This window comes from Geotrypetes seraphini, chromosome 9 (genome assembly GCF_902459505.1).
Source record: "Geotrypetes seraphini chromosome 9, aGeoSer1.1, whole genome shotgun sequence".
NCBI classification, from domain to species: domain Eukaryota; kingdom Metazoa; phylum Chordata; class Amphibia; order Gymnophiona; family Dermophiidae; genus Geotrypetes; species Geotrypetes seraphini.
The window spans coordinates 52,316,340-52,340,856 of NC_047092.1; the positions used below are offsets into that span (position 1 = coordinate 52,316,340).

General features: G+C 42.5%; 1 protein-coding gene across 2 annotated transcripts in view; it reads left to right on the plus strand.

The window, feature by feature from the left end:
* TFEC (transcription factor EC) overlaps nt 1-24,170 on the plus strand; it is a 53,319-nt gene extending 29,149 nt beyond the window's left edge. For both annotated transcript variants that reach the window (XM_033957572.1, XM_033957573.1), the window contains exons 4-6: nt 7,740-7,815; nt 14,098-14,245; nt 23,279-24,170. In XM_033957572.1, coding sequence (XP_033813463.1) covers nt 7,740-7,815; nt 14,098-14,245; nt 23,279-23,635 — 581 coding nt within the window. In that variant the 3' untranslated portion in view covers nt 23,636-24,170. The remainder of the gene's footprint in view (nt 1-7,739; nt 7,816-14,097; nt 14,246-23,278) is intronic.
* Nucleotides 24,171-24,517: the final 347 nt, after the last annotated feature.

Here is a 24,517-nt window from a genome sequence, read left to right on the forward strand (position 1 = left end):
TTCAGCTACTGTGGTTGGTTGGGCTGAGAACTTTTCAGCACACCCTTGTACTGTACATTCCACCATTGAATATGTGGGGGAAAAGGGGGGGGGGTTCACCATGCGTGCCCTAAACCATCAACTTTTTAACACGTATAACTTTAGCTATTGAGCATGAGTGATTTACATGTTCATTTGCCACACAATATTTTTTATAAAGTACTTATGTGGTAGGTACCATTAGGGCTGGCTCATAGCATGGACCAGGTGAAGCATTGGCTCAGAGCACCAAACCTTGAGGACACTGAAAGCTTACCTCATCTGTTTTTCCAGCTAGAGGCTGCATGTCCCACATCTCCAGCATATTTTTCTCCATGACTGGGTCTGGCATCTCTCTCTCTATTGATGGTCAATGATGACACCCAGGACCATTCAAGTGCTTTTGTCTGTATGTAGAGAAAACACTTTCATGGATAGGGATATGGATGCATGGAACAGCCTCCCAGTGGAGGCAAAATAACTAGGCAGAAGAGTCTCCTGCCCAGTTAAATTGCTTCTGAATGCTTAACTGAAAGCTGAACAGTGTTGCCTTACCTGGGCAGTGCTGCTCAAAATCTGCACTATCCGGTTAGTGATGGGACAGCCCATGGGCGGAGCTTGGGGGTCTTAGCTAAAAATGGAGAAAAGAAGTAAAAATGAGCTAAATAAAAGTATAGAATGTGAATTTGTAAACTTGAATATTTGAATACGGATGACGGTGCTTTCCTGTAGGACTATATACTATATCTTCTGACAACCTTCATGATGTTTTATAAGATTTGTATCATCAGCTTCCTTATAAGAGATTAAGAAGGATCAAGAAGGATTAAGAAGCTTCACGAGTGTATTTATAAAGGACTGACACATCAATTCTATGATTTAGCTACAAGGAGTATTGAAATTAGCCCTCCTAAAAACAGATTGATAAGTTAATAAAAAAAAAAAAAAAATCCTATATAATAAAACCCTAAGCACGCATGCGCACTTAGGGTTTCGTGATCCCTGCCGCCGTGTTTTCTGATCCGTGGCCGGATTGTATTTTAGAACGTGGCAGCAGGGATCACTCTGGACACTCCCCTCCTCCCGCTCTCACTCACCAACCGCTGGAAGAAGCAGGCAAGCTCTCTCCCTACCCGCCTCCCTGTCACTCCTCACAAACGCACGTTTTTGTTTTGGGTGGGGGTGGCATACCTTCTTTACCTGAGGCCCGGCGCACAGCTCCACCCGTGCAAGCACTCCTCTCCTCACTCACTAAACGGCAGCATCCTCGCTCCGGGACCCACAATCTTTCCCTCCCATGCGACCCTCCCAGCGAGATGACCTTAACAACTAACGTTCCTCCAGTGTTGGCAGCTGCAGCACGCTAAACAGGCTGCTTCACGGCTTTCTCCTGCCGGTGAAGCGTCACTATATATTGAGGTGTTTTAGAAAGAAGAAGAAGGAAAGAAAAAAGTGGTTAAGTTCAAAATCTAAAAAGATAAAAGTTAAAAAAATTAAAAAAATGTTAAAACTAAGGGCTCCTTTTAAGAAGATGCACTAAGCGTTTTAGCGCATGTACCGGATTAGCGTGTGCTATAGCACATGCTAGCTGAAAATCTACCGCCTGCTCAAAAGGAGGCAGTAGCGGCTAGCGCGTGCAGCAATTTAGCGCATGCTATTCTGCGCGTTAAGACCCTAACACGCTTTCGTAAAAGGAGCCCTAAATGATGGGGGAAGTGGTATAGCCTATAATTGAAAATGTGAATGAACTGAGGCTATTTTTTCCACCTATAGCATAAGTTAGAGATAGAAGAGTCTAGATAGTTATATAGGGGGGGAAGATATAAGGTCAAATTCTATAAGAATTTAGGTGCCTAAGAAAAAGTAAAGTAAGAAAAGTTAGGTGCCTAATTAGGCACTGTTTAGCGCGATTCAAGTAAAATTGGGTGCTGTTTAATGAATTGCGCTGAGTGACACCTATTTGGGCACCTATTTTGGAGGCGCCCAATAAATAGGCCAACTCTAGGGACAACTAAATGTTAGTTGCCTAGTTGAGCACTTAAGCATGCTTAAGAGCAGTGATTCTGTAACAAGGTGCCTAACATGTGGCCACACCCACGCCTAACATGCATAGCGCCTATTTTTTTGAAGGCCGCCTAAGTTTTTAGAGGTGCCTTGTTCCTGAATCGCGCTTTCTTGATAGGCGCCTATGTTTCAATCAGTGCTGATTAAAAAGCTTAATTGAGCTTGTTATTCAATTTAGATAGGCGCCTATCTAGTTGGGCGCCTCCGAAATAGGTGCCTAACTTTAGGCGCTGGTTACAGAATTTGGGCCATAGTATATAAATTTTGTTTCAATGAAATTATATTTATAGTGTAAATTACATTGGAAATATATTAATTTTTTTTTTTTAGTTCAAACCTGTTTATTGGAATTATGGACAATGAACAACAAAACAGAAAAAGAAAACAATACTTATACATATAACTCTTTAATTTGCAGAGCTTGGGGGGAGCCAGTACTTAACCAGTTAGTGATGATATTCATATGACTATCCAGTTAAGTAAATGACTAAAGTTAGGACAGCAAAAATGATATCTTAACTTTACCCCTTGAATATTGGCCAATGTGTGGTTAACGTCTGGATAGCCCTGACTAGGATCCCCCGCTGACTACAGCAGGCTGTATATTGGCCAAATAGTTTTTTATTTGCCTCCAATAGTCTCTTTATTCACAGAAACTCATTTGATCTGTTTGTTCCAGTAACTAGACTTTACTTGAGACTGATTAGGGGAATACTGGCTAAACATTTTACTTGTTTCTCTTCATTCACTGGTTTTTCTCTCACATTTATTTGTATGTCATTGCCAAGGGCATGAGGAAAGTCCTGGCACTCCCTTTACTAGTGCTGCCCGATTCAGGAAAAAAAATTTCGATTCGATTCGATTCAGCCTATTGAATTGGTTTTTCGATTCGATTCGATTTTCCTGCCCAATTGGTGCTTTTTCCAAACATCCTGGTAGGATTATTTTATAGCCTCTTCACCCCCTTTGCCTTCTCCTAACCACACTGGTGCTGTGGCGTGAACAAAATCAACAAAGAAAAAAGACTTTTCCTCTCTCTGTTAAATCCTAGCTCACGTTTGCGGTCTAACACCAGCTCTGGCAGGATACACATTTCAAATCTGACAAATTGTAATCACAAAACAGAAATAAACTTTTTCCTACCTTTTGTTGTCTGGTCATTATTCAAATCTTGTTGGTCCCAGGCTCTGGTTGCCTTCTGATAACTTGCTTGCCAGGGTCTCCTTCTTTCTTCATACTAATCATCCACCTGCCATCTCTGTCCTCTGGCATCTTTCCTTTTTTTTCATCTCCCTCCACAGATCCACCTTTTCTTAACTACCATTTCATCCAGCATCTCTCCCTCCTTCCCCACCACCCCAGGGTCCACCATCTCTCCCTTTCTTTTCTCAACTACCCTCCTATCCAGTATCTCTATCCCCCCTCCACACCTTCTCTTGTTTCCAACTTCTCTCCCTTTCTGTTCCTTCCCTCCCTAAATCCCTTGAAGGCCTGTCTTCCCCCCTTGAAGGCCTGTCTCCCCCCTTGAAGGCTTGCCCCCTCTTGAAGGCCTGCCTGTCTCCCCCCTTGAAGGTCTGCCTGCCCCCTCTGAAGGCCTGTCCCACCCCCCACACCGAAGGACTGCTCATATCCCCCCCCCCCCCCCCGGAAGGCCTGCGAGTTCCCCCTGGCCTCCCACTGGTGTCCGGCTTCCCCCCGGCCTTCCCACACCATTTACCTTGGAAGAGCAGCCTGCACAGAAGATCATGGTGTTAGCGATGTTTGCAAACAGCTTCGGAGCTGTTTCCTCTGCTGCAGTCCCGCCCCTCCTCTGATGTCAGAGGAGGGGCGGGACTGCGGCAGAGGAAACAGCTCTGAAGCTGTTTGCAAACATCGCTAACACCGCGATCTTCTGTGCAGGCTGCTCTTCAAAGGTAAACGGGTGCGGGGAAGCCAAATGCCAAGGGGGGAACCGAACAGCAGCACTTCGTGACTGACCCTCCCCCATCACCCTCTAAAGCAGGTGCGGCAGCGGCCAGCCAACGAGAACATCGCTGCCGCTCCTGCTTTAGGGGGCGAGGGGGGGGTCAGCCGAATCAGGAAGCTGATTTTTTTATTTTATTTTAAATTGATTCAAATCGATTCACCTGAAGTGAATCGGTGAACCAATTCGAATCGTGAATCGGGCAGCACTACCCTTTACTACTGAGTGTATGCCATGTCCCCATTCTCTGTCTATTGCTCAATTCACAGGTTTGAGCCTTATTTCTCTTTCCTTTGGGGTTGCTCCTTTTTTGTTGCCTGTATTTTAATCTTCAATGGCAATTTGGGCTGGCATGGGATGCACATGGGATAGCTAAAATGTTTTGCAAAGCTTTATTACATCCAACACTACAGGAGCCCATGGTTTTTCACAGCACAAAATTCAAAAATAATTATCCAAAGTATACTATATAGACAGATTGATTTACTACTGTAACTTGCCTAAGGGACGTACTTTTCCTTTTGCCTAGAATTGTTTCACATCCAGCGTTAACAAATCTAAATACAATTTTTTTTCACCGAGCTTTTGAACTATTCATCTATTCACATTTGTTTAAATAGACTTCTGATGCTAATTAAAAGTGGTAGCGTATTGATTTTCCATTCATCTCTGTGATACAATGGTTCATTTTTGTTTTCAATCATAGAACCAGTTGTCAGGTTCATTAAAGTTATAAATTCTAGGCATTGTATTAGCTCATTGAGGAAGATGAAAGTTGGAGAGCAACCTGAAGTATAGGTAAAATAAAAGCTGAACTCTCATTTTTTATATCTTCCATTTTTTATTAGTTCACTTGCATTTCTGAGAATTTATTAATAATTTGATCACACTGAGCTCACTGAAGTTTAAACTAAGGGCTCCTTTTACTAAGCTGCGATAGCGGTTTTAGCGCGCGCTTAGGGCTCCTTTTATCAAGCGTGAAATACCACGCGTTCAAACGCCTGCCGTGCTAGTAGCTAACTCCTCCACTGACGAAGCGTTAGTTTTTTGGTCTGCCGTGGGGGTTAGCGCGTGATGAAATGTCCGACACGCTAACCCCCGTAGCGCACCTTGATAAAAGGAGCCCTTAGTGTGCGCTGAATTGCCCCACACACTAGACTTTAATGCCAGCATTGAGCTGGCGTTAGTTCTAGCCGCGTAGCGTGGGTTTAGCATGCACTAAAATCCTGCGTGCGCTAAAAACACTATCGCAGCTTAGTAAAAGGAGCCCTAAGATTGCAAATAAAAGATTTAAATTTTAAGGAAAACGCTATTCAAGGGTGGAGTTAGCAATGTGGGCTACCAATTTGACATTGGGGAAATCCTGAAAACCCAACTGGATTGCGGCCCTCAAGGAGGGACTTTGAGACGCCTGATTTAATGGGATTTATTAACAGCCTATTCATGAAGAGATTCACCGCTAATGGTTTACAATTAATTGAATTGTAATCAGGTATTCTTAGGTATTTTCCCTATCTTCATTTGCATCGATACCTGCGGTATCCTTACTGTATTTCTACTTTATTGTATACTGTCTTGAACTGAATAGGTTTGACGGGATATAAATAAAGCTATTATTATTATCTGTCTTGGCTGGCTCACAATTTAATTGTGGAACCTGGGGCAATGGCAATTAAGTGACTTGCCCAAAGTTACAAGGAGTAGGCTGAGATTGAACTCGCAACCCCAGGGTGCTGAGGTAGCAGCTCTAATCATAAAATTCTATCCTGGGCCCTCATCTCCCCACCCCCAGCAATAGCTTCTGAACACTGTGTCCAACTTAGGTAACATGAACCCAGGTTCTTCGCTTGGTAATGTATAATACTGCCAATAGCCACTAGGTCAGGAGTGTCAAAGTCCCTCCTCGAGGGCCGCAATCCAGTCAGGTTGATAGTATAATTAAAATGTATGTACAGTAGCCAAAAAATGACACCTATGAAATAGGTAGCCGTAGTGAAGTTACAATGTTGATCATTTTACCATATTGCAAATATTCTCACTTGATTTCTTGGTTGCATTTCTCCACCAGTTCAATGGATGGCACTATTGGCTATACTTAAAAATGACTTTTTCCCATTCTGTGTCTATGGAAAAATCTTTATTATTAAATACAGCCCATGTATGTCCTATATCCTCCCATTCATTTTATGTGGGCCCCGGTGGAATATTACTGGAGTCTGCATAAGCCCCAACTTCTCTCTACCAATGCCCCCTGGCCCGCCCCTAATTGGTCCATTTTTTTGGGCGGCCAATCAAAGCTGATATTCAGTGACACTGCTTAGCTTAGTACCACTGTATATTTGTGTTTAGTTGCCAATTTAACATCAGCCCGTCAAGTTTGCTCAAGAGCCTCCTATGAGGAACCATATCAAAGGCTTTGCTGAAATCTAAGTAAATTACATCCAGGATTTGTCCTTGATCTAATTCTGTGGTCACCCAATCAAAAAAAATTCAATCAGGTTCTTTTGGCACAATTTACCTTTAGTAAAACCATGTTGCCTCGGATCCTGTGACCTATTAAATTCTATGAATTTCATTATTTTTTCAATAACCAAAGTGAGGCTTACTGGTAGTTTCCTGTTTTATCTCTGCAACCATTTTTGTGAATAGGGACCACATCTGCTCTTCTCCAATCCCCAGGAACCACTCCTGTCTCCAAAGATTTGTTTAACCAATCTTTAATAGGACCGGCCAGAACCTCTCTGTGTTCCCTCAATATCCTGGGATGGATCTTATCCGGTCCCATTACTTTGTCCACCTTCAATTTTTCAAGTTGTTCATAAACACTTTCTTCTGTGAATGGTGCAGTATTTACCCCATTCTTGTATGTAACTTTGACAGGCAATCTCAGTCCTTCTCCAGGATTTTCTTTCGTGAACATAGAAGTATTTGTTTAACATGTTTGCTTTTTCCTCATCACTGGTGCCGGCCCTCGGAGGAATCATTGGAGCACTCCCTTATGGGCTGCACCCGGGGTAGACCACCCCCCCCCCTTGGTACGCCACTGAGCCCAATATATACTGTAGAATTCAGTCCTAAATGAGTGGTATGCTCTATGACTTCTAGCCATACCTATTTTTTCAAACATATCATGCAAACTCAAAGTCAAATTAATATGTTGATAGCATAATTAAAATGTATGTACAGTAGCCAAAACATGACTCCTATGAAATAGGTAGACATGGTGAAGTTACAATATTGATCATGTTACCATATTGCAAATAGTCTTCTCCCTTGATTTCTTGGTTGCATTTCTCCACCAGTTCAATGGATGGCACTATTGGCTATACTTAAAAATGACTTTTTCCCATTCTGTGTCTATGGAAAAATCTTTATTATTAAATACAGCTCATGTATGTTTGTTCTGTACTTCGAAAACCTTGAAAATAAGCAGATCAGGAATCTTCAGTCACAGCATCAAAGTGCTGTACTTTGCCAATAAATTATGATCCCTGCTTAAGGTTTGCCTTGGTTTTTTTTTAATGTCTGTGACCAAGTAAGGTGTTCTTGAAATGTTTGGCCAACTGCAACTTTCTGTATACACACTTGACTTATTTTTATAATCTATCAAAAGTTGTTTACATTTTTACATTTATAAAACTTTTAGTGCAAACAGTCAACTATGGGATCTTTTTTTTTTTTTTTTGTCTCACAGTTGAAAGAAGAAGAAGATTTAACATAAACCACAGAATCAAGGAGCTTGGCACACTTATTCCGAAGTCCAATGACCTGTGAGTTGAACAATTGAATTTAGAGAAACAGTAATTTTGAGTTCAGAAGTAAATCTTGTTTAATCATTATTAAAGTTGAATCTTTCTAAGAATCTGTGGATGGAGAGCTGGTCTGATTATTTCGCATTTCATGGCGGCCATGAGAAGTGGGGGTTTCATCTCAGTGTGTTGGTCTCATTTTTCAAACATTCTGTGGTGCACTGCAGGTTCACAGTGCAAACAGAGATATTTAGAGGGAAATTCATCAAAGGGCTTTAGCACATGCTAATGATTAGCGTATGCAAAACACTAAAGACACCCATAGGAATATAATGGGTGCCATTAGCATTTAGCGTGCCCTAATGTCATAGTACCCTTTAATAAATTTCTTTCTAAATAAATGAATAAAACAATGGTTAATTTTTTAGCTATTCTATTTAGCATGTGTGATGGTGCGTATGAGTGGTGTGGGAGCAAGGCCTTCATAAACCACAGCCAGACAAATTATACAAAGTGAAACAAAAACCTTTATTAACCAAATATTGAGGCTTATCATTTCTCTGACACAGAACTAAAGAAGAGTGTCTCGTGAATTGAGAGGCAAACTTTCCACAGTCCTCAAACCTTGAATACATATCTACTTGCAGGATTCATCAACACAGGTCTGACTCCCTGCAAACCTTCTAGACTCTCAATAAATATAGCCTCTTGCAGGTTTCATAACCATAAGTCTGGATCCCTCCAGACCATTTAGAAACATAGAAACGTGATGGCAGATAAAGGACAAATGGCCCATCTAGTCTGCCCATCTGCAACATCCACTATCTCCTCCTCTCCCTATTGGCTAAGACTCTTTACACCTGCATTGTGAAGTCATAGAGCATATGGTTATAGAAACATGATGGCAGATAAAGGCTAAATGGTCCATCTAGTCTGCCCATCCGCAGTAACCATTATCTCGTCCTCTCTTTAAGAGATCAAATCTGCCTATCCCAAGCCTTCTTGAATTCAGACACAATTTTGTCTCCACCACTTCCTCCGGGAGACTGTTCACACATCTACCACCCTTTCTGTAAAAACATATTTTCTTATATTACTCCAAGTTTATCCAAGTTTATTAATTTTTTTAATATCCCGACCATCAAATGAATATCTGGCCGGTTTACAAAATATAGTAAAAGTAAATAATAGTTAAATACAATGAAGTGAACGAAAATGACATTAACTAGACTAACTGGAAAGTGAGGATAGGAGGGGAAGGAAGGGAGAAGTTACATATAATAGTTAAGATAAGAAGGGTGGGGGAAGGGTTGAACAAGTGGGGTATGGTAGCGTTGTTGGAGCGATTACTTACTCATATTAAAAAGCGAAGTAAAAAAAGAGAGAAAGGGATCTAGGGGCGGTCATAAGCGTCTTGGAATAGGAAGGTCTTTAAGCCAGTCTTGAAATTATTTAGATTTTGTTCATCCCGAAGGTATTGTGGAAGAGAGTTCCATAGTGTAGGAGCGGTTACTGCAAAATTAGTTTTTCGGGTGTAGTAGGAATCTTTAAGAGAAGGAATGAAAAGGAGTTTTTGGTCAGTAGATCTAAGTGTGCGAGGGGAACATTGTGGAATCAGTAATTTATCGAGGAATAGTGGTTGATGGGAATGTTTAATTTTAAATGAGAGTAGAATGATTTTGTAGGTTATGCGGTGAGTGATAGGGAGCCAGTGGGCCTCTTTGAGTAGAGGAGTAACATGTTCAAATTTTCCTTTTTTGTATATTAGTTTTATAGCAGCGTTTTGTATTAATTGAAGACGTCGGAGCTCTTTTTGAGGAAGTCCGTTTAGAAGAGAATTGCAGTAGTCTAGGTGGGAAATGACTAGGGAATGTATCAGTATGTTAATTGAGTCAGTGTCTAGTAAAGGGCATAATGATCTAATGGTACGGAGTTTAAAAAAACAAGTTTTTACGACCGAACTTATATGGTCATGGAAAGTAAGTTCACTGTCAAGTATGACACCAAGGAGTTTTATTTTGTTTTCCATTTGGAGAGGTCGAGATTTGATTGATATTGTTCCTAAAAGTGATTCGGATCTTTTTATTGGTAGAAGAAGCCCGCAGGATTTTTCGACATTAAGTGAGAGTTTATTTGAATATAGCCAGTCACTTATAGTATTTAATTTATTATTTATTTGATTTATGTCTGAGATGTTGGAGGTATTGATAGGGTGAAGGAGCTGTATATCATCGGCATAGGCATATATTGTAAATCCTATAGACTGTGCCAAAGTAAGAAAAGGAGATAGAAATATGTTGAAAAGTAAGGGAGATAAAATAGAACCTTGTGGAATTCCAAATGTTTGTGGTGTGATTGGAGCGGTTTCGTTTTTTACTTGGACTTTGAAGAAGCGTTCATGAAAATAGGATGAAAACCAGGAAAGGGCACTGCCTGTGATACCACAGTCTTTTAATCTGGACAGAAGAAGAGGAGGGTCAATCGTATCAAAGGCTGAAGATAAGTCTAGAGAAATTAAAAGAACAGATTTCTGATGTTCATGATAGTAGTGTATAGTTGAAATAAGACCTAGTAAGGATAGTTCCGTGGAGTATGAAGAGCGAAATCCAGTTTGACAAGGATGAAGAGCGTGAGTTTTGTCGAAAAATTCTGTTAATTGAGAATGAATAATTTTTTCAGTAAGTTTAGAGATTAGGGGTAGATTGGCTATAGGGCGATAGTTTTTAGGTACGGTAGGATCTGTATTGTATTGTTTAAGCTTTGGGAAGACAAGAGCTGTTTTCCAAGCGGGTGGAACAGAGGAATCGGAAAGAGATTTGGAAATCATTTCCCACAGATATGGCCCGAAAAAAGAATAGAATTTTTTGAGTAGAAAAGGAGGAATACTTTCCATAGAATTATTAGAGGAATTAAGAGATTGTAAGATAAGAAATAGATGAGATAAAGAGGGCATTTTGAATTTAGCAAAGGAGCTAAAAGGTAGCTGTATTGAGTTATCCGAAATTTGAGAGGAAGAAATAGATGATGAGGGACCTAATAGTGATCTTATGTCTTTGATTTTTGTGTCAAAGAATTGTGAAAGTTCTATTGCTGATGGTAAAGAAGAGATAGGGGGGTTTTGTTTTTTTTTGGAATATTTTGAAAGGTACTGTGCTAAACTGAAGAGGGTAGATGTATTACGGGTAGTTGAAATGAGCTTGGAATAGTAGTCTTTTTTTGTTTGTAGAATAGTTTTTTTATAGTGGTAAGATTGTTCTTTAAATAGAATTAGATAGTTGTTAAGGCGTGTCTTACGCCATTTATTTTCGGCTGACCGGAGTTGGCGTCGGAGAAGGGCTAATTTTTCATTGTACCAGGGGTGATGTTTTTTGTTTTTTTGTTTTTTAGAACGTTGATTAGAGGTGGACTTCTTATCAGATTTTGGAGTCAAGGAATCTAGTAGAAATGTGGTAGAAGTTTCCCAGAGTGGGAATTGTTCAGTGATTGGAAGGGAAGAAAAATCTTTAAGATTTAAGTCAAAAGAAGACTGAATATCAGAAAGTGTTATTTTATTGAAATCGCTGGTAATAAAGTTATTAGTTGTTTGTTGATCAAGATGTTTGTGTCGAGGAAATTCAAATTGCCAAGTGATAAGAGTATGGTCTGACCATGGTACTGAGAGAAAGTGGAAATTTTGGAAAAGATGATTGATTGAGTTAGGACTAAGGATCATATCGAGAGTATTTCCGGCAGAATGTGTAGGTGTATGGATGAGTGGGGAAAGAGATAAGTCGGAGAACAGAGTTAATAGTTCGGAAGTATTATAGTGATTAGGAAAGTTAAAATGAATATTGAAATCTCCGAGGATTATAGATTCAGGATAGGCGATATTAAAATCAGATATTGCAGTGATCAGAGAAGCAAGTGAGAGTTTTGATATTGGAGGGGGTAGATAGATCAGAAGAAAATTGAGAGTAGGAGAGCGTGTAATAGAGAAATGAAGAGTTTCTAATAGTGTATTGGAAGATAGATTAGTTGTCTTAGATTGAAGGATAATTGAAGAATGGTAGATAACGGCTAGGCCACCTCCTTTTTTGTTTTGACGGGGTTGGAAAATAGCTTTGTAGTTAGGGGGGCAGGCTTGAGTTATGTAAGCTTCTTCTCCTGAGTCTATCACCTCTTAACTTAACCCTTTGTCCTCTCATTCCAGACCTTCCTTTCAAATGAAAGAGACTTGACTCATGCACATTTACACCATGTAGATATTTAAACATCTTTATTATATCTCCCCTCTCCCGCCTTTCCTCCAAAGTATACATATTAAGATCTTTAAGTCTGTCCCCAATATTCCTTATGACGAAGACCACACACCATTTTAGTAACCTTCCTCTGGACAAACTCCATCCTTTTTATATCTTTTTGAAGTTGCGGTCTCCAGAATTGTACACAATATTCCAAATGAGGTTTCATCAGAGTCTTTTATAGGATTTTTTTATCCAAAGTACAGCTTGCCCTACCTTAACTGATTTCTCACGACTTCTATTCACACAAGCAAGGCAAATCCAAACTTCAGGGCTTCTGCCTCAGTCTCTCTCCTAGAGACCTCTTGCCTTGGGGCCTTTGCTCTCACCAGGGCACCTTGCACGTCCCGTGCCTCATCTAGAAGCCTTGCCTCTGACGTTGCAACGTCAGAGAGAAGGCTTCCGGTTCAGGCGCAGGATGCCCGTAGGAGCCACTGTCCGTGGCTTTGTGCACTGAATCGGTTAGGAAGAGGGAACTGGCTCGAAGATAATGCCGCATCGATCGCACCGTGGACTGGCAGTTGAAGAACACTGTTTTGGGCCTGATGCACGTGCTGGCCCTGTGGTCCCGCAAGAAATTTCTGTGGACCGGCACCGGTCCATGGACCGGTGGTTGAAGAACACTGCCCTAGTCTTTTTATTTTTAATTTTTTAAGGGTGAAAACTTGATTCACTTTTGCCTGTTCTACACCATTCAGGATTTTGTAGACCTCAATCATATCCCACCTCAACCTTCTCTTTTCCAAGCCCCAAAGAGCTCTGACTTCTTAACTCTTTCCTCATATGAGAGGAGGTCCATCCCCTGTAAATGTTAGTGACTGCAAATGCACACATTCATAAATACTAATGTTATTAAGATGTTTTACAAAACTGCACAAGCGGTTTTTAGCGCCAGTCGGCATGCTCTGTGCTGCTCTGATGGTCATAGAGTTCCTATGAACATCGGAGCAGTGCCGAGCATTCAATGCACCGGCCGGCACTTAAAACCTCTTGTGCAGTTTTGTAAAAAGGGGGGGGTGGTGGTTAATGTGCACTGTGTATACATTGTGAACAGCATACTATGCCAAAAATGGACAATATTTTCTTCTGCTGTAAATTGTCTACTGTCTATTTTTGGCTTATTCTTGCTGTATATCACATTGGGTGAATTTCTTCCAAAAGGCAATAAATAAACTGGAAATACTGGCTTCAAAATATTGATAATCTAGCTATGAGTACAAAACTAATTTTTTTTTCTATTTCTTTTAAGGCATGCATTTAGAGAAATTATTTTTGGCTCAGTTAGGGGTCTTTTTTTACAAAGCCGCTGTAGCCATTCCCATGCAGTAAACCCGACAAAGCCCATTCAGTTTCTGTGGGCTTCATCGCATTTGCCACAGAGTGACTCGCCACTATGGCTTTGTAAAAGAGACCCGAGTTCACTGGAAGAAGTTTTGCTGATTGGTTTTTAAAGAAGAAGAAAAAAAAAAAGTTTTCCTTATTAAACTTTCTAAGCTATAACTTTCCATCTTATGTCCTCACTGGGGGTTAGCATTCATCACAGGCATTTTCTTCTAATAATCATTACTGCAAACCTTATTAAAGAAAAACAGGCAAAAAGAGCAGTATATCTAAAAAGATCTTAAAATTTTTTAGAGAAAGGTCCTTAGCTCAGTACAATTCCTAGATCATTAATGCAGAAATACTGCATATAGATTTTAATCTGAAAGTTAATAATAAAAGCAATTTTCACTAAAAAGTATAAAAACTGTAACGCTAGAATCATGACATGCATTTAGCTCGCTCTCAAGAAAAGTCACTTTATTACTTTCTCTTGACACTTATTTTCATTCTGGGATTAATTTTACTATATAAGGGCTTCTTAACTATTCTATTAAAATTTCCATTCAGAAGCAATAATATCTGCAAGTGAATAATAGTCATGTAAATCATTATTTCAGGTTAATGCAAAAGATTTTGTTAAGTTCTTATGAATTCTGCTGATGCGCACGTTGGTGAAAAGGGTTATCTCTCCCTTTTACAGAGATATGCGCTGGAACAAAGGGACAATTTTGAAAGCATCGGTAGAGTACATCAAGTGGCTGCAAAAAGAGCAACAGAGAGCCCGAGAGCTAGAACACAGGCAGAAGAAATTAGAACTGGCTAACAGAAGGCTCTTGCTTCGAATCCAGGTTTGTTGGGAGCTAGGAATGTGGCATTTGTTAGTGGGCTGGAAATGGGTTTGATTTCCACAGTGGCTCATTGAGACCCTGGGCAAATCACTTAACCCTCCAGTGCCTCCAGTATTTAAAAAAAAAAAAGAAAAAAAGATTATAAGCACACTAGGGACAGAGGAAGTAGAGAATGACATGGGGAAAAAAATCTGTCCCTGTCACTTCCCCGTCCCCGGACCACCATCCCCTTCACCACCCCGTCCCCGCAGCATCCACCCTTCCCTCTCGCCACCTCAGCGGCCCGAGAATCTCCCTCCCTCCCCCTTACCTTCGTGGCGCTTTAGTAAAGACACTTACTGAAGCTGGCGAAGCCTGCCTGCCTGCGGTCGCATGTGTGTGGGCAGAAGCTTCTCCTCTGACGCAACCGGAAGTTGCGTCAGAGGAGAAGCTTCTGCCCACACATACGCGACTGCAGGCAGGCAGGCTTCGCCGGCTTCAGTAAGTGTCTTTACTAAAGTGCCGTGAAGGTAAGGGGGAAGGAGGGAGATAGATTTGGCCATAGGGAGGGAGGTTGGCCGCGCGCGATTGATGACCGCACGCTTTCCCTCCCTTAATTGCGGGGACAAGGCCATTTGCCGCTCCACGGGGTGGTGGATGGCCTTGTCCCCATGCCCGCAGTGAGCACTTCCCCCCCCCCCATTTCAGCGGTTTACCCATGGCTACCCATGGCTAGCCACGGGTAACTGCCACCGTGTCATTCTCTAAGAGGAAGTACCTGTATATAATATATAAACTGCTTACAACCTCTTTACAACCACCAGATGAATATGATCTGAGGAATGGCAAGCCTAAAGTAGATGGAAAGTACTGACACAGTGACCTCACTATACAAATATTATAAGAACAATGCTATAAGTGGGTGTCCCCTTTTAGAGACTCAGACACTGTGCAATGAAAGCCTATTCTATAATGACATCTGGACATCCCAAGTCTGTTATAGAATAATGTTCACTGACCTGCTGTCACACCAGTCATATAACTGCCATAAATGAGAGTGCATAACTTAGTATATTCTATAGGTTATACACGCGAGTAGCAGCCCCAGCTATGCCCTGTCAATGCTTCACCTATATGTAAGCCCCCAGTTGCAATCACATACTATGCCAATTAGGGATGCCTTTAAAGAATACTTTTGCCCGGCCCCAGGCATCTCTTCACCAGCAAAATAGCAACCTTTCATCCTCTCCTCACCCCAGTCTTCACCTGAGTGAGGTGGTGTCTTCTTTACTGGCTGCATTGCCAAATCTACAATGATGCTAATAATGCTCAGACTGTCATATCACAATGTAAGCACTTCTTCTAGAGACTCCAAATTATGAAATGCAGACCTGATTAATCCATGAAGCAGTGGTACTTTTCACAAGGATCCGCAGTTTGCCACCCGAGTCACCTAACTCGCTGATGGCTACAATCTTTATCGATCCTTTTTTATACTCTATTTTAAATATTTTAAAGCTGTGTTATAATGAACTTAATTTTTCATGCATCTACACCCCTTGCGATGTGCTTCCTCAGGGTTGAGGATGTTGAAATATAATCAAGCTCTTGGTGTTTAACCTGTCTGCTTTACAATAATCACTGCTGCCATTCAATGTAACAATGGCAGCAGCGATTATTGTCTGCATTTCATAAGTTGCTGACTCTCATTTAGCATGTTGGTGGGGTTTTAATAGCCCTGATTTACATTAGGCAAATACAGTGGTACCTCGGTTTACGAGTGCACCGGTTTGCGAGTGTTTTGCAAGACGAGCAAAACATTTGCAAAATCGGTGCCTCAGAAACTGAGCATGGCTCGATATATGAGCGCCCCCCCCCCCGCAATCCGGCACCCTCCCCCCCCCCCCCCGCGATCTGGCACCACCCGTCACGATCCGGCATCCCCCCGACGCTTCTTACCCTTATCTGGGCACCGGCACCGGCATGTCCTGTGCTTGGTGCTGGTGCCCGAAGATCGGCCTCCTCTTCTGCTAGGCCTTGAGCATCTGAGCATGCTCGAGGCCTGCGAGTTCACGTAGCGGCGGGGGGTTGCTGTATCATGGCAGGGGGGGGGGGGTGCTGAATCACGGGGGGGGTACCGGATCGCAGGGGGGCCTTCGGGGGGAGCAATGCCGGTTCTCGTAGGGGGGATGACGCATCAAAGCGAGTTTCCCCATGCTTTGATAAATGAGCATTTTGGATTACGAACATGCTCCTGGAACGGATTATGCTCGTAATCCAAGGTACCACTGTATTGGAATTTGAAGACATGGAGAAATAGCTTTGTCTTTGATGATAGGAACAAATGGGAGATGGTGGGTTGTGGAGTTCTTACTTTTACTTTTAAGAGATTTTGGAGACTCAACATTCACTTGGGGGAGACTGGATGGAGAATGGTCAATTAAGAGCCTAGATAGTGCTTCCTATTAAAGTTTGTAGAAATAAAAGAAAAACATAAAGGAAAAAAAATAATACCTTTTTTTATTGAACTAACTTCATGTAGTTTATGATTTGCTTTCAAAGGTAACCCTTTCTTCCTCAGATCAGAAATAAGCAAATGTTGGCAAAATCAGTATAAATAAGGGAAACATGAAAGTGACAAAACAGTTTGAATTTCTTTGTAGTGGGAAAGAAAGCCACGGTCTTTGTTGAGTCCTGTCTGGCGGGTGTCAAAATATTTTATCATTTTCATTTCAAAAGTCTTACGCTCTTGAATTGTCATAAAATCTCCTTTTAGTATTCTCACTATAAAATCATTGGAACAGTGGTCAGTTTTTCCAAAGTGCTGTCCGACAGAGGTAACATTAAAGTCTGGCATTGTAACCACACTTTCTGAGACACAGTATTCCATTATTAGGAGACCATAGTAAACATCCCACGATATTAACATACTGCATTAGGAAAAAGGCTTAACCCATTTCAATGTGGGGCTTTCCCGTGTGCTAAGCCCATTTGTAATTCAGCAGTATTTAAGGCATTTTTCAATTCAAGTTTTCAAGTTTTATTAGGATTTTATATACCGCCTATCAAGGTTATCTAAGCGGTTTTACAATCAGGTACTCAAGCATTTTCCCTGTCTGTCCCGGTGGGCTCACAATCTATCTATTAATTAAGTTTTTTTAGGTTGTGTGCTAATGTTGACATTAGCATATGTTACCAGAAAAAAGTTGAACTTATTATAAGAGGGAATTATAATGGCATAACAAGGGTGATAATGAAAATACTGCTTTGATTAGTCACCCATCAGAAATCTATAAACCTCTATAAATATAAAAAATGACCACACAAAATATGATACATGCTTAATAGTGAACGCTCAGACCCACAACTATATCCAGTGAAATATCACAGAGAAGCTGTGTAAAGAGACCATCATTGCTTGTTCACAGTCTCACCCATCATTACTATGTAACATAACTTCTAACAGCATCCACAGCTCCTAAAAAAAGAAGGAACAAAAACTACTTATCTTAGTAAGGTGGTACTGTAGTCTTTACAGCTACTCCGGGAACATTCTTAATCACCACTGCTGCACAAAATGCATGTTCACCGACCCCCCCCCCCCCAACCCAGGTTTCACCGGTTGGCTTCATCAAGAGGGGTACGGAACAAACGACTTCCTTCCTCCAGCACACAGCACACTCTGGTTCCTTCTTTTTTTAGGAGCTGTGGATGCTGTTAGAAGTTAGAAACATAGAAAACATAGAAACATAGATAATGGCGGCAGAAAAGGGCTATAGCCCACCAAGTCTGCCCATTCCAAGTATCCGTCCCCCAGAGTTCACTCCCTTAAAGATCCCACATGAGTATCCCATTTTCTCTTAAAATCCGTCACGCTGCTGGCCTCAATCACCTGCAGTAGGAGTCTATTCCAATGATCCACCACTCTTTCTGTGAAGAAGTACTTTCTGGAGTCGCTATGAAATTTCCCTCCCCTGATTTTCAGCGGATGCCCTCTGGTGGTTGAGGGTCCCATGAGGCAGAAGATATCATCTTCCGACTCGATGCGTCCCGTGATGCACTTATACGTTTCAATCATGTCTCCCCGTTCTCTTCTTTCCTCAAGTGAGTACAGCCGCAATTTTTTTAGTCTTTCTTCATACGCGAGATCCTTGAACCCCAAGACCATCCTGGTGGCCATTCGCTGTACCGACTCGATCCTCAGCATGTCCTTACGGTAGTGTGGTCTCCAGAACTGAACACAGTTATGTTACATAGTAATGGTGGGTGAGACTGTGAACAAGCAATGATGGTCTCTTTACACAGCTTCTCTGTGATATTTCACTGGGATATAGTTGTGGGTCTGAGCGTTCACTATTAAGCACGTATCATATTTTGTGTGGTCATTTTTTATATAGAGAGAGGTTTATAGATTGCTGATGGGTGACTAATCAAACCGGAAAAAAGTTAACACAGGAGCACTTTCTGCCTTCCACGTTGACTGCGTTATTCAGTTAGCACATGCTAGCTGGATAATATTTCTATTCCATTCCCCATCCATGAAAAGTCCCCCTTCCAAATTTCTGATCTGAAGAAGGGTTACCTTGGAAAGCTCATCGTAAAATGCATTGAGCTAATCCAATAAAAAAAGGTATCGCCTTATTTCCTTTGCTTTTTGTTTTATTTCTACATATTCAAGTTTCAAGTTAATTGCTTAATTAAAATTGTTTCTAAGCGAATTACAATATATAAAAGTGACATATAATTAAACATAATATTAAAATAAGAAATAACATATAAGATACTATAAAACTAGCAATTTATACAATGAATACAATTTAAAAAAAAGAGGATTTACATAGTAAGTACCGTATTTTCACGCAAATAACACGCACCCGTATAAAACGCGCACACGTGTATAGCGCGCAGAAATCACGATGATAAGCACAAAAACTTTGGTATAACGCGCTCACGATTATACCGCGCATGCTGCCCGACTCTCCGTTCACCCCCCTGACTTCCGTGCACTGCCCCGCCTCTCCGTGCGCTGTCCCGACTCTCCGTTCACCCCCCCCTGACTTCCGTGCACTGCCCCGACTTTCCGTGCGCTGTCCCGACTCTCCGTTCACCCCCCCTGACTTCCGTGCACTGTCCCCCCTTGAAGGTCTGTCCCCATCCTGAAAGCCTGATGCCCCCCCCCGACGTCCGATACATCCCTCCCCCCGAAGGACCGCCGATTCCCCAACAATATCGGGCCAGGAGGGAGCCCAAATCCTCCTGGCCACGGCGACCCCCTAACCCCACCCCGCACTACATTACGGGCAGGAGGGATCCCAGGCCCTCCTGCCCTCGACGCAAACCCCCCCCCCCCCCAACGACCGCCCCCCCCAAGAACCTCCGACCGTCCCCCCAGCCGACCCGCGACCCCCCTGGCGACCCCCACGACCCCCCCACCCCCCCTTCCCCGTACCTTTGGTAGTTGGCCGGACAGACGGGAGCCAAACCCGCCTGTCCGGCAGGCAGCCAACGAAGGAATGAGGCCGGATTGGCCCATCCATCCTAAAGCTCCGCCTACTGGTGGGGCCTAAGGCGCGTGGGCCAATCAGAATAGGCCCTGGAGCCTTAGGTCCCACCTGGGGGCGCGGCCTGAGGCACATGGTCGGGTTGGGCCCATGTGCCTCAGGCCGCGCCCCCAGGTGGGACCTAAGGCTCCAGGGCCTATTCTGATTGGCCCACGCGCCTTAGGCCCCACCAGTAGGCGGAGCTTTAGGATGGATGGGCCAATCCGGCCTCATTCCTTCGTTGGCTGCCTGCCGGACAGGCGGGTTTGGCTCCCGTCTGTCCGGCCAACTACCAAAGGTACGGGGAAGGGGGGTGGGGGGGTCGTGGGGGTCGCCAGGGGGATCGCGGGTCGGCTGGGGGGCGGTCGGAGGTTCTTGGGGGGGGACGGTCGTTGGGGGGGAGGGGGGTTTGCGTCGAGGGCAGGAGGGCCTGGGATCCCTCCTGCCCGTAATGTAGTGCGGGGTGGGGTTAGGGGGTCGCCGTGGCCAGGAGGGTTTGGGCTCCCTTCTGGCCCGATATTGTCGGGAAGTCGGCGGTCGTTCGGGGTGGGGGTGCGAGTGGTCCTGCCGGGGGGGGGGGATGTATCGGACGTCGGGGAGTCGGCCGGGCAAGAGGGCTTGGGCTCCCTCTTGCTCCGATCGTGGATGCGGGTGCGGGTGGGAGCGCGTGCGAGTGGTCGTTCGGGGTGGGGGTGCGAGTGGTCCTGCTGGGAGGGTGAATCGGGCGTCGGGCGGGGTGGGAACTATGTTTTAAAACTTTTGTATACCGCGCTCACGCATATAACGCGCGAGGGGTATGCGCGGTAGGTAAAAACGCGTATAACGCGCGCGTTATATGCGTGAAAATACGGTATATATAATGGGCTAATAAATTTATACAATTATGAAAAAAATATCAACATAAAAAAGGAAGAATTAGGAAAAAAGCGTGGAAAAGAAGAAGAAAGGGAAAGAGGAAGAGCTCAAAAGTAATTTATAAGTTAAAAGCATCCTTAAATAAAAAGCATTTTAAATTCTTTTTTAAAATCGCTTAAGTTATTTTCATCTCTTAACTGTAATGGTAATGAATTCCAGAGTTGCGGCGCTGATACAGAGAACATATCTTGTCGGCGGGTTGCAATAATTTTTAAGGAGGGAATCGTTAAGAGTTTATGGTTGGTTGATCGTAGAGAACGTGAGGTACTATATGGAATAAGTACTTTATTTATGAATTGAGGCTCATTAGTATCAAGAGTTTTGAATGTTAGTAATAAGTCACATAGTCACATAGTACAAAATTGTGATGTGGCATTTTGAAGAAGTACCCCATTTTTACCTAAAAGAACCCAGTGAGCCATCCTGAAACTTGTACTTTTCCTCTTTCTTTACCCTGATTTAGGACAAAAACTTTTTTTTTTTTTTTTTTTTAAGAATTATATTGGCCTTGGGGTATACCAGGAGATACTAAATTAAGTCATCGTATTGGTCCATATGACAGCATGTGGCTTTATTTAAGCTGACAGTTTGAGATGGAAGAATTAATTTAAAAATATCATTGGGTAAAATGTCTGCTGTCTTTTCTGGTGGCAAACAGCAGCCCTGAACTTTGTGAGTAATTAATGAGTAGAAATGTCCGCTGCATTTTCCCGTCACCCAGAAATGGTTCAATTCTATGTAACTGTCACTTCTTGTGCATATTCATACTGTCTGCACTCAACAATAGAAGTGAAAAAATGTCAGTCCCCATTGTGCCCTTTGCTGTTTGTCTTAGAATATTTTATTTCTTGTCTCTAGTGTTGTGACGTGACTAATAATGCTGTTTACATTTGCTGCAGAGCAATTTTATGTCACCCAACTTTTAAGAACCAAGGGGCCATGTTACTAAGGGGTGTTAAGCCCTAACACATGTTTAGCATATGGTGATTTTGCAGTTTGTGCCCAATAATTGTGCATTATTTATTTTTTAAATAGTTTTCGGAGAGGAATGGTCATGGAAGGATGGTCAGTGAGGAATGGTCATAGAAGGATTATCAGCAGTCAGGGGCATAGCCATGTAGCGGGCCTGGCCCACCCAGTATGGGCTCAGGCCTAGCCACTCAGCAGCCATCAGCAGTGGTTCCTACATTCTGCTGGTGACTGACTCGGAAGCCTTCCCTCTGACTCGCTTGCATTTTGCATCAGAGGGAACTATTCCAGGTCATCCGCCAGCAGCATCTAGGAACCGCTGCCAGTGACCTCAAAGGAATGGAAATGTTGCGTGGGCTGGGGGTGGGTGGGTGGGAAGGGAGGGAGGAAAAGAGCAAGAGATGCCCACCCACTATGGCTCAGGCCATCCCAAAGTCGGCTGTTTGACTATGCCATTGTATCAGCTACTTCCAAATTCTATGTATGACACTTTAAAAATTCAGCGCCAACTAAAATGATGCTTTTAAAAATGTGATTCTGTAAAAAGCACTCACCATATATAGAATCACGCTTAGCATCCATAGATGTGACTAACATTTATGCACACCCATTTAGGCCAATGAAAACCAGGCTTAAAATACCCTCACCTAAGTTGTGCGCAGATTGGTCTCATTCCATAACAGTGCACCCATGCTCCTCTCATAGCCATGTCCTCTTTTGAGATTTGCACACTAGAATTTATGTTCACCACTTTATAGCATGCACTTGGAAAGTTGCATGCATACCTTCTAACTAGTGCCAATTATTAGGTGTTAATTGCCAGTTATTGTCACTGATTAGCTCGTTAGACAAGTAAGTTACACGTGCAAATTGAGTTGAACTACACAAAATCTAGTTTGTTCACAGTGCACGCTAACTGGATAATGCAAACTTAATATAGGAGATCCCATTGCTTCCTAAATAGCAGATGGTTAGATGCTAATGGAAAATTCAGTGCAGGACCTGCAAAAGAAAATATATAAAAAGTCCTGGTTACTGTGGATGGGCAGACTAGATGGGCCATTTGGCCTTTATCTGCCATCATGTTTCTATGTTTCTATGTCCTAAATACTGACTCATTGGAGTAGATTCTAGAACGGGTACAAATAATTTGGGCACTAAGTACCTTGATGTTATAGAATTGAGTGCAAGTCAAGCCCCCTCAACCCCCCCAAACATCCAGACACCCCCTAACTTCCAGTCACCCACCCCGCACCCCTAAGACCACAGCTTCGGGGAGGCCTGCTGGCTCAGCTGATTGGGGATTCCCTTGCATGGTCAGCTGATGGCAGGCACGATTCTGTAACAGGCGTCTGTGAGGGTGTAATGGTGGTGGTGGTGGTTAGATGGAGTTAGACATCTTTCCATTAGGGTAGATGCAATTCTGTGTAGGATGCCAGTGTGCAATTCTCAGCCTCTTCTTAGGTGCTGAAACCGCACCTTAGGTGCGTCCTCTTCTTAGGTGGCGTCCTCTTCTTAGGTGGCGTCCTAAACAGAATCTGCCTGTAAGTCCAGATATTTTAGTAAAAGGGTCCCTTAATTTTTTCTAGATTTCATATTTCTTCCAATGTATTTTTCCATGAAATTGCAGGAATTAGAAATACAAGCCCATGCACATGGTCTGCCAGTTTCGTTGCTCAGCACATCCAAACTAACTTCCCCAGTCATCAGAAACCGGTTGCACCCCAAAGAGAATTCAGCAGATTACCACCCCCAGCCTCTGTCTGCGGCACATGGACCCAGTTCTGATGTGCACGAAAGGTCTACTAGCTTCTCCGATCCTCTCTCTCATTTCACAGATTTGTCTTTTAGTGCGGCTTTAAAGGATCAAATGCTGGAGGAATTGTCTCCATTTGGAATGGATCCCTTTTTGTCTGCGGTGTCGCCAGCGGTGTCCAAAGGGAGCAGCAGAAGAAGTAGCTTTAGCACTGAGGATGATGGACTATGAAACAAACCAGTACATCTGGGTTATAGGACTGTGCCATAAATCTCTTGGCACGATTCTTGATGAACTGATAATCCCCAAAATATCTTTTCTGAAGAGCACATATTTAACGTTGATACGAGTTATGAGTAAGGAGAAATACAGTACATGGTTTTGCGTACAGAATGACTGTTTCCATATTTATGACTAAACTTACAATAACCTTCATTCATTGACATTGAAAAGCCATTAGCAGAAGAATTCTATGTGTAGAAGCAGTGGAGACCCCCCAGAAAAAGAACTGTAGTATATTGGGAACCTCAGATATTTATTTGCCCTGTTGCCTCCATAAAGAAGCTTTAATGATAGCCCAGTGATAAGTGTATAAAGCAAACATTCAGTATCAGCCTGACATCCTTGAGTATCTCTTCATGGTGGCTCCAATCAAGAGCAAGAAGATAAATCATCCAGGACTAGTACTTATAACTGTCAATTATAAATCAAATGTGAATAAAAAAAAAGAATACAGAACAAGGGTAATAAAAGGTAAAGAGAAGAACAATGCAATAGAATCATGTAAACCGAAGCAAGCAAAAAACAAACAACCTTTCAACATGATTTTGTGCACCGAATTCGTGGATGCATGTTATCTGTTCAGTGAATCATTGATTTATGGATTATTGCGTGTTAATCATTCAATGATTCGTTGAAATCTGCATTATGGAATAATTAAAAAATCATGAAATTAGCTATATGGTAAGTCTAAAACATGGCATTTTTATTTAGGTACGCTGAAAATGCACTATTAGAGCTGCTCTAAATGGCATCTGGGCATCCTGGTGCACTTATGAATATTAGTGCAATGTGCCATTGACTTGCCTAAAATTTACGCCTGTCAGAGACCTA